This window comes from Trypanosoma grayi (assembly GCF_000691245.1).
Source record: "Trypanosoma grayi strain ANR4 Tgr_241_V1, whole genome shotgun sequence".
Classification (NCBI taxonomy): domain Eukaryota; phylum Euglenozoa; class Kinetoplastea; order Trypanosomatida; family Trypanosomatidae; genus Trypanosoma; species Trypanosoma grayi.
The window spans coordinates 289-16207 of record NW_008825860.1 but is presented as its reverse complement, the minus strand read 5'-3'; the positions used below and the strand labels follow the sequence as shown (position 1 = coordinate 16207).

At 52.7% G+C, this 15919-nt stretch overlaps 9 protein-coding genes across 9 annotated transcripts; all 9 read right to left on the bottom strand.

Annotated features, from left to right (window-relative positions):
- Positions 1-68: 68 nt before the first annotated feature.
- On the bottom strand, positions 69-1673 carry DQ04_02411080 (hypothetical protein; the record flags this gene model as incomplete). The annotated part of the gene is made up of 1 exon (XM_009311857.1): positions 69-1673. The coding sequence occupies one exon, from the start codon at positions 1671-1673 to the stop codon at positions 69-71; it is 1605 nt and encodes a 534-aa protein (XP_009310132.1).
- A 418-nt stretch (positions 1674-2091) lies between these two features.
- DQ04_02411070 (hypothetical protein) lies at positions 2092-5055 on the bottom strand (the record flags this gene model as incomplete). The annotated part of the gene is made up of 1 exon (XM_009311856.1): positions 2092-5055. One exon carries the CDS (start codon positions 5053-5055, stop codon positions 2092-2094), a length of 2964 nt encoding a protein of 987 aa, XP_009310131.1.
- Positions 5056-5748: 693 nt separating this feature from the next.
- On the bottom strand, positions 5749-6129 carry DQ04_02411060 (hypothetical protein; the record flags this gene model as incomplete). The annotated part of the gene is made up of 1 exon (XM_009311855.1): positions 5749-6129. One exon carries the CDS (start codon positions 6127-6129, stop codon positions 5749-5751), a length of 381 nt encoding a protein of 126 aa, XP_009310130.1.
- Positions 6130-6888: 759 nt separating this feature from the next.
- On the bottom strand, positions 6889-8175 carry DQ04_02411050 (putative coiled-coil domain-containing protein 104; the record flags this gene model as incomplete). The annotated part of the gene is made up of 1 exon (XM_009311854.1): positions 6889-8175. One exon carries the CDS (start codon positions 8173-8175, stop codon positions 6889-6891), a length of 1287 nt encoding a protein of 428 aa, XP_009310129.1.
- Positions 8176-8416: 241 nt separating this feature from the next.
- On the bottom strand, positions 8417-11278 carry DQ04_02411040 (hypothetical protein; the record flags this gene model as incomplete). Its single annotated transcript, XM_009311853.1, has 1 exon — positions 8417-11278. The coding sequence occupies one exon, from the start codon at positions 11276-11278 to the stop codon at positions 8417-8419; it is 2862 nt and encodes a 953-aa protein (XP_009310128.1).
- Positions 11279-11614: 336 nt separating this feature from the next.
- On the bottom strand, positions 11615-13114 carry DQ04_02411030 (hypothetical protein; the record flags this gene model as incomplete). Its single annotated transcript, XM_009311852.1, has 1 exon — positions 11615-13114. One exon carries the CDS (start codon positions 13112-13114, stop codon positions 11615-11617), a length of 1500 nt encoding a protein of 499 aa, XP_009310127.1.
- A 600-nt stretch (positions 13115-13714) lies between these two features.
- DQ04_02411020 (putative 25 kDa translation elongation factor 1-beta) lies at positions 13715-14389 on the bottom strand (the record flags this gene model as incomplete). The annotated part of the gene is made up of 1 exon (XM_009311851.1): positions 13715-14389. The coding sequence occupies one exon, from the start codon at positions 14387-14389 to the stop codon at positions 13715-13717; it is 675 nt and encodes a 224-aa protein (XP_009310126.1).
- Positions 14390-14588: 199 nt separating this feature from the next.
- Positions 14589-14900, bottom strand: DQ04_02411010 (hypothetical protein; the record flags this gene model as incomplete). The annotated part of the gene is made up of 1 exon (XM_009311850.1): positions 14589-14900. The coding sequence occupies one exon, from the start codon at positions 14898-14900 to the stop codon at positions 14589-14591; it is 312 nt and encodes a 103-aa protein (XP_009310125.1).
- Positions 14901-15270: 370 nt separating this feature from the next.
- Positions 15271-15702, bottom strand: DQ04_02411000 (hypothetical protein; the record flags this gene model as incomplete). Its single annotated transcript, XM_009311849.1, has 1 exon — positions 15271-15702. The coding sequence occupies one exon, from the start codon at positions 15700-15702 to the stop codon at positions 15271-15273; it is 432 nt and encodes a 143-aa protein (XP_009310124.1).
- Between the last annotated feature and the right edge of the window lie 217 nt (positions 15703-15919).

Genomic DNA, 15919 nt, shown 5'->3' with positions numbered 1-15919 from the left:
AAAAAAAAAAAAAAAACCAAAAAAAAAAGGGAAACAATATTCACCTTCCCCCCAACTTTCAATTTCGTTTACATCACTCTCGCCTTCGCTATAAGTGCTGGCAGAGAGAGCTTAAGCGCCTCGTAACTCTTCGGATGCTGCAGGATCATCGCTCGGCATGCCAAGTCGTTGCCAATGCCCCAGAGTGCACGGTTCCCCTGCAGCAGGATTGTGTCCATCTCCTGATACTTGAGCATTATGTCAATAATGAGGCTTGTGAGGTTCACAAGGCAGTGCTGCCCACCAAACGACAAAAGTCCACCATCAGAGAAGCATATCTCTATTGCCTTCTTGTGCTGTGCAATCTCTCCGAGAAAGTTCATGAGAACCTCCATGAGGAACACCTGATCCTGTTTTCCCTCCGCCAGGTACACGACGTGCTCTAAAATGTGAAGGGCCACTAGTGTCTCTGCGTTTTGCGGATCAGCATAGAGAAGGGTGGTGAAAAAGCTGAATCCAAATTTCTGCAGCACAGTTGTTTCCTTGAATCGCTGCAGCGCGGCGTGGACAAGTCTCAAGGCGCGGTATCCAAGTGCCCCCGCGAAATCTGGTTTGTGGCTTCCTGTTGAAATGTTGTGAAGGAGGACGGTGGCAAACTCCGCAATCTCCTCGTTCCCCGGGTAAGCCTCCATTGCATCGAGGATCATCTCCACTCCGTTCCCCTCCACAAGCAGATGCTGCGAGTCCGTCTCACCAAAGCTGACGTTCCACATCGCACGAAGGCACAGATAGACGATCGCCTCGTCGTTCGCAAACTGCCGCAGGCTGGTGACGATGCACTGCACCCCGCCAGACGTCAGGATACTCTCCACAAGATTCGGGCGTGACGTGTGTTCGCACAATTTCTCCGCCGCCGAGCGTGCAATCTCGCGGTCAGTGAAGTTCGCCATAATCAATACAATCCGTGCTATATCGTTTTCAACATACCACGTGTTCCACACTTCATCAAACGTAACTTGCTGTTGAATGCGTTCTAACTGCTTGTTCGCGAAGAGATGCTTCACAATGGAGACAATAGATACAACGCGGTTCACCACGCCCTCCCGGTGATGGCGCACCTGCGACTGCAAGCCGATAAGTTGGCCACAATCGTTAAACGCAGGGCATCCAGCTGTCCGCACGTTCCCGCTAGCTTTGAGGTAGAATAAATCTTCGCGGCAGCGCAGCACTTCTTCAAACCGTTTCACCTCCACCACCGAGGCGTTTTCATCATCTTCCGGGTCGTCGTGAGTTGTGGCACTCTCACCGCCGGTGTCTTCACCTACGGGGTGCTGCACCACGAGTATGACGTCACCCTCCCGCACGGCTGCCCAATCCTTCTTGATGAGCGGCAGCTTCGCTGGCGTGACGTTGAAGATGCCGTACTGCTCACATGCCACGAGACAGTAATCCATATAGTCCGGGTACGACGCGGAGAAAAATAAATTCTGCGGTAGCAACTTGACCTCAACCGGCTTCTTCTTTGATCCCTCAAAGAAGACAGCGGTGAGTTGACTGGCAACCGCCGGGGAGTTCACAACGTGCGTGGAGGTGAGCAGAATGCCGGGTGATATAAGTGTGGCGGTGCCGCGACCCTTAATGCGGCAGACAGCAGGGATGTTCGCTCGATTGCTGCTCGTCAATGTTGATGCCATCGCTTATCTGTCCTTGTTTTTTTTTGTGTTTAGGATGCCTTCCCCCTCTACACTTCGCTTTAGAATTAACAGTGAAAAGTCAAAAGAAAACTCGTCATACCAAGAAAACAACCGAATCAGGTAATGGGCCGTGGGTACACACCCAGTAAAAAAAAAAAAAAAGAAATGCCCCCGCTGACCACCTCCACTCAAACGATAATCACTAATAAAATACAAGAGACGTAGAACAAAGATTCCTTAGACAGAGAAGCATCCACGCTTGCTTGCTTGCCTCTAAATATCGAAGGCGGGCACACAGGCAGTACAGCAGACGCTTCCCAACGCATCGGCACAGGGGAAGTGAGGCGTTTCTCACAATTTTTTGTTTCGTTCCTTTTAACGTTTTTATCCTTTTTCTTGACCTCTGTCGGCTTCTTCACTATACAATGGCTTTGCTAGGGATACTCCCACTGTTTTTAACGTCTCGCATAGAGTTGTAGTTCTCACGAGTCGCGAGGTCGCCAAACGTGTAGGAACTCCTACAGCTAAAACAAAAGGCTGCCTTGCTGTCGGGCGGTCCAGTAAGTGTAGCAGAACACGAGGTGAGTCGCATCATGCAATGTGGACAATTTCCAAAATCAACCACTTCTGATGTGGCGTGAAAATTCTGCAGCTCTACCTCAAGTATCAGATTTTCACGTATGAGGTCCACATCCGTCCTACGCTCGAGTGATTCTTCCTTTGGTTCGAATTCATCATCACAGATCCTCCCCAATGAGACGGGCGATGGCGTTGTTGCTGGTGCTGTTGTTGCAGTCGATCTCTTTGATCGACGCCCCCCCGGGGAAAATGCGCCCTTCTGCAAGCACCACACTGGTCCCGCGGCCCTAAAGGACACCTTGCGACCAGTAGAGAGACTTCTCATTGGCTGCTCATGCAACTTCGCCACCGCGCGCTCCGTCTCGAGTTGTACTTCCTTCAGTTGCGACTCCAGGACCTCAGTTTTTTTCTGCTCACAGCGCAGCTTCGTTCTCGCCTTTGCGAGTTCTTGCTGCATCGCAGCCAAAGCGGCATCCTTCTGTTGAGCTAGAATCTCCGTGCTGTACGGTTTCCTACTCCGCTCGTTCTTGAGCCCGCGTTGAAGATACTGGAGCTGGTGTCTCGCGTTTGTCAGATCACCCTGTACTTGCTTAAGTTGTGTTTCCAGCCTGGTGCACTGTGTCTGGCTATTGGAAAGATCTTCCTGTGCCGCAGCAAACCGGCTCACAAAAGGTTCCGCTTCATTCAGCTTCACACGGAGTTCTTCATTCACATCGCCCAGCTTGGCAATTTCACACCGCTGTGATTGAACCATCACGCTCGCTCCGGCGAGGGTATCGATCACACCCGCCACAGTGTGAAGCGCTGCAGCAATCCCTTTTGTGTCCCGAACAGGACAGAGATCACTGTCAGCGAAGGACAACGCCTCTGCCGCATTCCCCGCCACCGAGCGGTGCCGCTCGGCAGTGTGTAGCAGCAGCCGAAGTGCCTTCTGCAGGTCATCCGAGAAGTCTACATCCATCTCTCCGGCGCGGATGCGGTTTTGGAAGATATAATCCTCAAAATTAGACACCACAAAAGGGGGTGAGACATCATCGATGAGTTTCGCACCCTCACGCAATTTAGCCCAGGCTTTCCCTTCGATGAGACCATTCGCCATGTGTTGCGCCGCCTTACACTGCCACTTCCGCCAATATCTCTGTAGCAGTGTCTTTTCGGCGACATCGCTCAGCGATGCCACTGCACGCCTCACAATACGCAGCAGGCGTGGTTCTGTGGTGGGCGACCATCTCTGTCGCGGCCGCGTGACGGAGGACCACGACCTTCCAGAGAGAGGGTACTCAAACTCGCTCAGGAAACGTTTTGCCGTGTCAAAGTGATCCCTCGCCAGCATGTTGGTGGCCGCTTCGAAGGAAAGTTTCTTTGGCATTCGGTCAGGTTTGGTACCTTCCACCTTCGTCACATCGTACTCGTTAGCATCCGCATCTGGTACGGAGTTACCGTCCGTTTCTGATAATGGTTCCTCGAGGGGCTCATGGCGAATGGGGGAAAGAAACTTTTGGAAACCATATGACTCAACCTGTAAATTGTTTTCCGCAGCAACAGAAGCCATCGGCAGCGCTTGCTTTGAAATAACAGTTTCATCAGGTTTGCTGACATCCTCGGTACCCAGCGCCGATGCCCGGTTAGGCACACTGTCACCATTATTCACATTGCTTACTGTATTAGCATCAGGTGTGTCGGCGTCTGTAACAACAGCCACAACACAAGCATTGCCCTTATTTTCTCTCTCCATCCCTAGAGGCAATGGTGAGATTTCAGAAGAGTAGTCGGCAGCAATGGGCGCGTCTGCACGTGTGGCATCATCACTGCTAACAGAGGACTGTGGGCAGAACGAATTAGCATTCGGCTCCGGGCCATACTTTTTTACGAGCTGTCGAATGACAGCTTCCTCTCTCCCTTTGAACTTACGCAGCGTGGCGTCCACCGTTCCAATCTTCGCCGGCTCATACCTCTGGTAGATGGAAATCAGGCGGCTGCGATAACTTCCCGTTACGCTCTCATCGAAGACTGGAGAGAGAGGAACTGGCGTGTTTGGAGCATGCTGTGAGTTGGCACCATCGCAGACCGGCACTTCTTCAGTGACGGGCGGCTCCGGGCCGTACTTCTTTATCAGCTGACGTATCACCGCCTCCTCCTTCCCTTGAAATTTTTGCAACGTCCCGCTCACTGTGCCTAGTTTTGACGGCTCGTACTTACGATAGATGGCGATAAGGCGGTCGCGGTAGCTTGCGGCAGCGTTAACTACCGGAACTGGTGTTGACAATCCCAGAGAAGCTTCTCGATCAGGCGAGAGAGGGGATGCCCCACCACTGTTGAAGCCGTCACGATCCGGTTCCGGTCCGTACCGCTTTATAAGCTGCCGAATGACGGCATTTTCCTTCCCCTTGAACTTTTTCAGCGTAGCATCGACTGTTCCAAGCTTCGCTGGTTCATACTTGTTATAAATCGCCAACAGTCGGCTGCGATAATCCCCCCGAGGAGACAAGGGAGAGGAAACTGCCGTTGCCGCCGCTGCGGAGAAATGCTGCTGATTGTGGTGGCCAAGGGGCTGAAGCACCACAACGTCAGCAGATGAAGAGAGACCAAGAGAAGCTGGTGTGTCTTCTTCTCGAATGACACGTGGAGTGGACCTCACCTTTCGGTCGTGCATTTCAGCCACGTGCAGTTGAAACTTTTCCCACAGCGGGCCCTTTCCTACGGCTTCTTGAATCATTGTAAAAATATCACTAAACGGCGTCTCCGATGCAACTTCCACGTGAACTTTAGACTTCACCGGACCTCCGAGAACGTACAGCTTCATTAGCGAGAACCAGACTTCCCAGCTACTGGAGTTCCGTCGCGGTGAAGAACACGGCTAGATTCTTCAAAAAAAAAAAAAGTACTCCTTTACCTGCTGTCTATAGAACCAGACATACCGAATAGAGAAGAAAATCAAAAAAAANCACAGTACATGAAATAGATTAATAAATAGCACACCAAGCACATAGTCATATATATATATATGTGTATATGTATATCAGGTATTTCACAAATCACACGCGCAGCTCCAACAGCAGTTCGCCAAAACGGCACTCTCTCTATTTGCCCCCTCCCCCGACAAATTGTAAATCACAAACGAAAAAATAAAAGGAAGAAGCCACGCACCGTCATTCAGTAATCATCATTCAATCCACTCCCTTCCTCCTCTCCTCTCTAAACAGAGCTCCTCACAAAGCCTACAGTCGCGTAAATGTCGTCACTCGCACAGTACACCAGATGCACACACCTCTTCCACCTAGAATCCGGTCCTGCAGCACTCAACAAACATGAACAGTCATCACAGAAGATATCTATTAACACACAGACCACTAAAACATCACGGGCCAGTGGCGGTAACACACACAGAGACGTCACTTACCAGAGTACCCCCCAGCTGACTCACTCCGTCATTATGGATATCGTTCAACCAGGTCGCGTTAACCCGCAAAATTATGGGTCTTCTATGAATACCATATCAGGCAATGGGCCCCCCAATCGTATACAGAGCCGCAGCGGAATGCCGAATACCCTTCGAGGCGGTGGCCATTCGGCAAAGCAGCAGCCCTTCATTCCGCCTGAATTCATCCCTACGCTCCAGCACACGGCGCACGTCACCCCCCACCGTATAATTCTTCAGCGCCCCCCATGTGTCCACCGCACCCTGCTGCAGCACCACGCTGCCAGACGGACGGTACTGTTCGAAGGTCCACTGCCCATGACGCGCCACAACCGCCTGGCTCACAATGCGCTGGAACGCCGTTGCCTCATCGCAGGCCAGAAAAGTGCGTTGCAGGTGCTCAGCGCACACAAGCTCAACAACGCCTACACGAGCATCGGCAGAGGTTGGTGTTGCCATGGCTCTGGACAGCCACCCTTACCTTCCTAATGTGCACGAACGTGTGTCTATCACTTGACCATGAAGCAAGGAAAGGATGCATGCAGTGTTCGTCGAGGGGGGGAGAGGAGGAGGAGGAGGCGGAAGAATAGAGAGAGCAAACTCCACCAAGAGAGAACCAACTCGGCAGTTGGAGAGCAATAAGTTCACACTCACAATAAGGGAGAACAAAAGCGTTATCAAACCCACCAATCGACAAAGGAAACGCGAGGGTCTCACCTGTTTCTCCTTTCCTCAGAAGAGAAAAAAAAAGAAGTGAAATGAAAAGTAACATTCCCTCAGGGAGTCATCGTCTAGTCTCTTCTGGTTCCCGCAACATTGACGTTGAATAATGCCTCATTACGACATGCCTTTCGAACAAAAACTCCTCCAAGGACTACATGAGAACCAAGCACAAGTAGTGAGATATCCTTCAGCTCAATCCATCCTCCAATCGCAACGCTGCTGGGGTGGTCAGAAGGGAAAAATTAGTGCTGCAAAACAAAAGAGAGAGAAGCATCTAACCTTTATCCAACCATCCCCTTCTCGATTCACGTTTTCAGCCGATGTGCCTCGTCCTCCCTCTTCGCATTATTCGAATAATTTCTCCTTTCTTTTCTCCTTTTTTGTTCGTACGCCTCTTTTTTGGTTTCTTTTGTTGAATTCCTTTTTTTTTTTCGGGGGCAAGCCACACATTTCTTCAGCGATGTTGAGTGCGCAAGTGTCGCTTCCGCCAAGTGGCTATTTGGTTGCCTCACGAATTATGTCATCACGCAGACGACGTGCCAGGTCAATCGTCATCTTCTTTTCACCATCCTGAAGACCATTCGATTTTGCGTTTGGTTTCTCACCGTTGGCAGCAAAATCCTTAAGCTCCTTTTCACGGTTCGCCTTGTTCCGTAAGAGGATCTTTTCACGCTGCTCACGCATGTATTTGGCACGGGCTTCCATTTCCTCCAATGAGGGTGCGGCTTTTGTTGGATTTGCCTCGGGCTGCTGCTCGGGCGGCTTGGCGGTCGCCGGAGCGACTTTCTCCGCCACCTTCGCTTCGAGCTCCTTGAAGGAGGGCTGAATGGAGGGAAGCGCCTTGAAGCCGAAGCCCTTAGCGGCAGTCACACGCGCCGGTGCGGCGGAATTGGACGGGGCCGATGCTGAGGGTGGCACCGCAGCTGGCACTTTCTGCTGCGGCTGCGACTGAGACTGAGGAGCAGAAACACGTTGTGGTGTGTTGTCTAGCGATGGCGACCCTGATAGGGAAGCCGGCATCTCCTGTGTTGCAGTGATGCGGCGCAGCATGGTTTCCTGACGCACCTCAAGTGCACGGGCCTCCAGTTTTTGAACATTCTGTACCTTCTCCTCTTCGAGAGCCTTTAGCTTTTCCTTGGACGCTTCGGAAGTGGGGCCACCCGACTGTGTGGCCTCCTTCTCCACTTCAGTGGCCACGCGTCGCGCTCGCTCCTCCTCCGCAGCGATAGAGAGGGCGAGGGCTTCTTGTATCTGAACATCCTCCAATTCAATACGCTTCTGCATAATGTTGTCATCCTGCAGTGAGGCCTCAATGGCCAACTTGAGCGCCGTTTCTTCGTCAATCGCCGCCTCGTCAAGGTTGGCGTTGTCGGCGTCTTCACCGTGTTTCTGTTGTTGTAGCAATGCGCGAGAGGCTAGAATATCCAGCTCAATATTCCGACTCACCATCATCGTGTGGAAGCAGCGGAAGTCGTCCATGTAGAAGACATACTTAAGGAACTGTTCGGCGGCCTCCTGTGTGGGGGACACGTCACGCCTGGAGTTATGCACCGCCGCGATGACCCTCTCGAGCGTGACGCCAATGTCCTTCACGAAGGAGGTGAGAAGGTCGTCGATGAGCTTCCGAAACGCGATGTGAATCTCTGTCTCTTCCACCTTCATCTCCCCGTCGTCAGAGAAGATCCAGCAGTTGTCATCCACAAAATTATTGACGGGTGTGCGCCACAGCGGCGAGTGCGTGAACTGCACAATCGATTCCGTGATCCAGCTGTCGTCGGTCATACTATTTGTAAGAATATGTTGTTGTTGCTTGTATAGTGTTGGTGGTTGTTGCTCTTTACCTCAATCGTGATTTATAAGATACCCTACGTCCACAATTTGAGTGGAGGGGAGGGGCCCGGCAATAAAAAGGATAAAAGAAAAGCAACGGTAATAAAGAAAACGCATGTAGTCCCCTTCCCACACACGCACACACACACACACACACATATTCTCTCTCTGTTTTGTCTGGTTAATTCGCACGTTATACGAATGACTCGTCGGCACGGCGAAGACCGCAGCCTGCGCATGCCTCTGCCTCATCGAGGTTTGTCGCCTCGCAATTCCCACACATCCACGAGGAAATGCGGCTGTTCCAACCTGTATCGTCATCATCCCCAATCTCGCCGCCACCTTCAAATGTCTCTTCCTCTTCCCCTTCCTCTTCCTCTTCCTCATCGTCTTCGTCAACGTCATCCACAGAAAGAGACATCACCGCCCTGGAGCCACTGACGGAGGTCTTTGCTGTATTTTCACCAACAGTATGAGCCTCAGTTTCGTTCTGTCGCAGTCGCTCGGTTGACGTGTCGGTGTGTGTGGTGGGAAGAGCCGCGTCACGAAATTCCTCCCCAGGAGAAGCAATAGTCGCACCATCTGTCATCTTTGCACCCTCCACCGCTGACGCTGCCAAGGCCGTGACTGCAAATAGAGAAGAGGCACCAGACAGAGAAATTGAAGACCCCGCCTCACTGATAATATGTGAAAGGTCCACACCGCAGCGTTCGCATCGCTCCTGTTCATTCAAAAGTGTCAGACGGAAGCACGAGGTGCATGTGGTATGGGTACGCAGATTTTCCAGCAGACGTTTTTGACCGCAGTCCGCGCACAAACTCGCCGCACAGACGTTCGCCAGCCCGCAACTACGGCATTGCCAGCGGCTAGGAAAGCACATGCTTCGCTCTGTTCGATCGGAACTGCAGCGGGGACACTGATTGCGCTCCTGCAACTCTCCCCCAGAGGCAACAGCTGTATTGCATACGTCACACACCCATGTGATTTCCCTCATATCAAACTGCCGCGGGCCACCACACGCGCTGCAGCGGCGGTTGTGCTTCTCATTTTCTTTGAAGCCACAAGCCTCACATTTCCACTTGTCCGAAGACAGCCGTGCCCGACAATGAAAGCATCCCTTACGCAACGGGTGGTTGGGGGCACAACAGTGCTGGCACGTCACGATATCAACAGGGGTCTTTGCTGCGCCACAGGAGCGGCACACCCTATCGGAGGCATGTTGGCACCTCGACCCGCACTTCGCACACTGCCAGTGGTGTGGGTGCGCAGAGCCGCAGCGGAAGCACACAAAGGTATCCGTGGTGTTCTTGCACCGGCACATCAGGCAGCGCCACGGCTTTTCAGGCGGAGCTGCGCCGCAACCCAGGCACTTGCTTCGCTCGTCACGATTCGTGCTGCAGCATGTTGTGCAGAGCCAATAGCCAGGCGGAAGCTCACGGTGAGCCCCGCAACACGACATCACCATGACATCCACTGCTTTTCTGCAGTATGGACAACGCCACTCACCAGGAACAGAAGAACTTCCAACCACCTCACAAGCCGCCCTGTGCTCCTCTCTGTCACAGCGTTCGACCGCAGAATTTTGCGACCGTGGTTCCTGGCACTTCGTACAGTTCAATAGTGAGAGGTCAGTATTACGATGGGCGCACGCGTGGCAGATCCACTCGGGCACCGGCGTCTTGTCTGCTTTAACCTCCAGGCCTGTCCCAGCCGCAAGGACCTTTGGCTTGAGGCAAATGTCACAGAACCGGGCATTGCGACGCTGGAAAACCTGGCACCCGGCGCACCACCAAGTGCCGTCCTCGCGTGCTTCGTCTTTTGATGCACTGACGTTAACCTGCTCATTCGACACGGTCATTGTCACACTGTTTTGCTTCTCGTCCTCTGTTTCCTGAGGTTGGTGATCCTCTTTTTCTTCCAAGGGCAGTGCCAATACTGACTTCTCATCCCTCGTTTCTGTGATTTCTTCAACGTTGGCACTGACGGGGCATGGCACAGACGCGGTGCACTGCTGAATTGAAACTTCAGCGTTGGGCAACACCCCCGCTGATTCATTCACGCTAAGAGCCCTTTCCTGCAGCTTCGCCACGGTGGCCATCATTGTCAGTGGCGTCATGCACAGGATGCACATTTCCCACTGTATGTCGTTGCGCTGGCGGCATGTCGGACAGAGCACGGTGGAGTCTGACACCAACCTCCGACGTGTCGACTGGCAGTTGCTGCACTCTGTGAAGAAGACAGAATTTCCCGCGTGGTTGCATGTGGAACATACCCAACTATGCGGGCGCGCCTCGTAGCAAGTAGCGCACTGCGTCGAACCACGTGAATTGATGTGGTGACACGAGGGGCAGTACCACTCCCGCACGCCACTAAATCGTTCTCCGCAACCTCCACAGTAAAATTTGCTGCGGATGTTCGTATTGGTGTGATCCACCTGGTTTGTGTGCCCACACGAGTGACATGTCCATGTTGTGGGAAACAACGGAATATGGCGCGCAGGAGGAGAGTTGTGTTTAAATGACTCCACATCTCGCTGCTTACATCGCCTACATGTCTTACGACCAACGAAGTTGTACGTGCGGCATCCACAACACATCCATTCAAGTGCCGGTTCCTTCACAGGACTTGCACCCTCCTTGATGAACTTTGTGTGCATCACCCGACGCACATGTGAGTACCTGGAAAGTTGGTCATTGCTACGCCGTGACTGTGTTATGGGCAGTTTGCTCAAGGGTGGGGCCACGGTGTCAGCTCCTTCCAGTATCGCGTCCGTAAGCGTGGCTCCACCTTCCGATACGGGCGTAGCAAGAGGAACGGCCACAGCGGGCATCGTGCCAGCCTTTGATGAAGCCCCCAACGAGGCTACTGGTCTCGTCGCTGTTGTCGTATGGGGAGTGTCCTGCACAAGGAGCCGCGCGAGGTGCTCCTCATCCTCCATGTCGTCCTCAGTGAGTGTGAGGCCGAGGGAAGACGAGGAAGACAAGGAAGACAACACTGACTGAGTCATACTCCGCACAGCAACAAAGACGCGCAATGGGTGAATAAGCCGACGCATTACAATTTCACCCACCCTACTCGTCGAGCTATTAGAGCGAGAGAGAGAGAGAGAGTGAATGACGAGAGAAGACAACGACAGAGTATAAGTAGAAATGATTCACTTTGCTGCTACTACTTCTACGCAGCAGACCTTCGCTCCTCTCCAAATACACCAACATAAGTAAAATGCATGACTGAATGAACACAGAAGGAATGACAAAAGGACGTGCCGTAAGACACGCCTCTCTTTTCCCCTGAACACCCAAAGTGAGTGTATTTCTGTTTTTTCGGGGTCTTTGTGTATGCTCGTGTGAAAAGGGGAGGGTGTAGGCTGGAAAATGGTAACGACAGTGTTTCATATCTTGACTGGTTTGCGAACAAAGGCTCGGCGTGGAGACACTGCAACGGTCTTCGCTGCGCCACACTTATGGCACTCTTGCCGGTTTTTGAAGTTCTTGGAGAAACACTTTCCGCAGGTCCAGTCATCGCTCTTCTTGCCCCACACGCTAACTTGACCATCCGCCACAGCGTCACTCACACCTTGTTGGAACCCCTCCTTCTCAAAGTGCGGTGTGGAGTCGTCCTCCGACCACGATGTCGCACCCGACTCCGAAGAAGCACGGCTACACTGCCAACATGTTGTACGCGTGCGGAAGTTGCTCGCCTGGCAGTAGCGACAGAACCAGTTGTTGTGGCTGACGGAGAGTTCAGGCGCCGGCTCCTCGCTACCGGTAGCCTGCGGCACATCCGAATTTCCACGTGGGGCGCCGCACTGATAGCAAGCCGTGCGTGACGCAAAGTTGAGACCTTGACACTCCACGCAGTGCCAATCCTGCCGCTGCATCCGCTGCCTTCTTCCACCACCACCACCACGAGCAAAAGAATTTCGTGTTGTACAAACGTCACGTGCATCCTTCGGCTCGGTTTGGGGGCGCGCCTCATTACATTGACGGCAGGCGCGATCGTAGATGCTCGTCGCCGTTCTACAGGATGAGCAAACCCATGAGACTGGAATCGTGATGTGACAGTTGAAACACTTCGCACGACTCAAGTGATTCATTGCACCGCAATGACAACACTCCCATTCGGCAGGTGCAATGTGTGTGCCGCACTTGGAGCAACACTCCTCGTCACCAGGATTGATGGTGCCACATTCGGGCTCACGGCACATCCAATCAAAACCAGGCGGCCCTATGGGTGTCCCTAGCGGCAATGAACGCTTTGGCTTCTTGAAAATGCGCGAGTGCGATGTTTCCGGCTGTGCCGGCGCGAAGCTCTTTACGTCTGGTATATTGATGGGCACCACACGCGGGGCTGTCGCCGGCGGCTGTCGCAAGGCGTCAGGGAGGCTGGAGGCGCCGGCCGTCTCGTCGCCAAACTGCTCGTCGGCGTCATTGGCAGTAATGCTGTCGAACTGCTCCTGCGCCTCACGAAGACGGGCTGATTGTTCCTGCTGGATCCTGAGCGCCTCCGCCTCTGTCATCGTCATGGGGGCCATGTCGTACCCGCAGTACCCACAGCGACTGTTATCGTCGAGGTCGTCAACGCGGTTATTTTTTTCACAGGCCGCGCACATCCAGAAATCTTTGCTATCCTCAGCGGCGGCGGCGCACTTGTGGCACTTCTTCACCCCTTTGTGATTACGTGTCCCGCACTCTACACAGAGCCACCCCTTGAGGTTCGGCTTTTCAGCGTTACACATCTCGCAGTGGGGAGCACCTGGGGCATTCACGTGGTGGCACTCCTCTTTTACGCACATCCACACGCGATTCACGCGCTGTGCCCACGACTGAAAGAGGATTGGCGTCTGCGTCGAGAAACTGACAACACTCACACAATATGATGTGTTGTACATGTTGCCCGTGGAGAGATTGCCACATCGGACAATAGGAGAAGCAACAATTCCACTGGTCAGCCTGCGCCAACGGGACGCTGAGGCGGTCACTATGGACCGTCTGCTCACGCAGCAATTCATCTATCTTTTCTTTGTGTTCTTTTGCCTTGGCTATACGAAGGCAAAACGCTGTGAAAGACGGAAACGGCATTAATGGAGTGCGTCACGTGGAAGCCGTAGCCCAACACTCCCCACTCTCTGTCACAGAGAATGGGCACTACCATTCAAACCTTCTCAAAGGTGAATATATCTTATGCTTGTTTCATGCGGAATTACTCACTTATTCAAATATATTTGATAAAGAAAAAAAGCCTTTTTGGCTAAGCGCCTTAATAGAGACTTGCCTTATTCCGGGGAGGGAAGTGTGACGCAGAGATACTTCCTTCTTGCTTTCGTCTATTCCGTTTTTCAAATACCTGGATGTAGTTGCGTCCACAATACACCGGACTGTCCTCTTCCTTCCCCGTTTCATTCATTTCCTTTTCTTTCCTTCTTTTTGCTTTCTCTCTCTCTCTCTCCCTGTCGCCTCCATCGATGGCGTTAATAATACTCTTTCTCCGCTTAGATCTTATTCCAGGCGACAATGTCCATCGACTGCACCTCATTCTCAAACGACATCACCATATCCTCCAGATCGTCACCAGAAACCTTGTCGTCCTCAATAACGATGAGCTGCTGCAGCTTCTTCACGCCGAACGCCACCGGCACCAGCTTGTGGTCGCCCCAGAGCAGACCGTCACGCTGGATGGCGTGCAGCTTACCGGCCAGCGCCTCAAGATCGACGGTGTCATCCCACGGCTTGATGTCAAAGAGGATAGAAGACTTCGCAATGACCACCTTCTTCGCCTTCTTGGCTTCAGCGTCCTTCTTCTTCTTGGCCTCGAGCGCGGCTGTCTCCTCTTCCGTGGCGTCGCCGAACAGATCAATGTCGTCGTCGTCATCCTTCTTGGCGGGGACGGGGGTTTCCTTCTTTGGTGCCTCCTTCACCGGAGCAGGTGCAGCAGCAGCAGCAGCAGGAGCCGTTACCTTCACTGGGGCGCCCCACGCCTTGCGTTCCGCCTCTGTAAAGGAAGCCACGTTCTTCACCCAGCGGCAGACGCACGTGTTGCCGGCACCGAGGAGGTCGTTGAACATCTTCACATCCTCCTCAGATGGCTTCGCGCCGCCCAGGAAAAGTTTACCCTTAAGCTTGCCCTCCAGCTCGCTGCTTTTCTTGCTGACGTCCTTGACAGACATATTTTTTTGCTGCTTTCGTTAAAAAAGAGAATGCTAGCTTGTGGAGGCGTGGGGGTGGGGGGAAGAAAAGAAAGACAAACTTGACACACATGTACTCACTTTGAGTGAAGCTATGACCACATTGGACCGCAAAAAAAAAAAAAAAATGCTGCACAGACACCAAAATCACACTCACTCCCTGGCGACCTTTCAGGCACACTTACGCAGCGTGCCGTGCCATAGCGGGAAAGGCGTCCATCGTCCTTAAAATGAGCTTCACCTGCTCCAAGAGGGCACCCACCGCCGACCGCAGCGACCTTTCCTGAACGGCCTCCAGCTTGACGTAGACTGTGGCCCGTGTGCTGTCGTCCGCCCAGAGCTGCACCTCCTTTGATGTCCCTGACACCGGCGGCTCGACGCGCAACACCTGCATCAGGATGTGTGCTGACTCTGCGCTCGGGAGAGGCAGTCGCAGGACACACTCCAGCGGCTCGTGAGTTTTCTCGACCGACTGCATGTCAACACGCTTCATCCCAACGCTTCCTTGGGTTCTTCTAACCCACCCGTGGCTCTTCCTACCTATTCAGCTGGTGCAGGCAGTCCTTCCTTCCTGCCTTACTCAGACCAATGATGCGGTCGAAGAACAAAACGAAAAAAAAAAAACGGTGATTTTCTCCTTTGCTGTTTCACAATGTGCCCTTCCGCAGAGAGAAAGGATTCGAATTGGGTGGAAGCACATCACCTTCTACAACAGCACCGAGCATATAAAAAAAAAACCAAAAGCATACACCACACAAGCACGACTCACTCCTGGCACACACTCGAATACACAGACGTATGCAGACACAAACACCACACCAGGCACATACACAAAATACGCACTGCCTTTGCCACCGCTACTATTAACTTGGCATCCTATCAACAGCCGTATGCAGAGAGGCTATCAGCGCATCGAGGTCATCACCATTCAGTTCCAATAACAAACGATCATTGGGAAGAAGCGTATATGTGGATGGGCGCTCCACATCAACTGACGGCAGTTTGGTGCTGTCGGTGGCAAGGAGCTGCACATTCGCAGACGCGAGTGTGGGGACCTGTGGACAAAGCCCGGCGGCCTTACCGACAGGAGCCACCCGGGCAACATCTACAAGAAGTTGCAACAGCGGTATGCCCCATCCACCACGGCCCTCTTTTTCGTCCTCTGCGGCTGTTTGTATGGCAACAGTGTTTACCGTCAGATTACGGATGGGAGCAGTCGAGAGGCGGTCTGTAGCGAGAACATACGACGCCTTCCAGTCAAAGTCAAGAAGAACCGCCACAGAGGATTCACACATTCCACGCCAGCATTTCAATTCTGCTATTTGGGGGCATATATATATATATATATATATATNGTGTGTGTGTGTGTAAAGACAGAGAGAAACAGAAAAAGCAGCGAAACTAAAACAGCACCAACGATGCTGCTGCTCCGGTAGACAAATAATGGGCAAAACTACGTTAAAAAAGCAACGGCAAAAAAGACAGCAATACTGGCGGTACGTGGGCGCATAG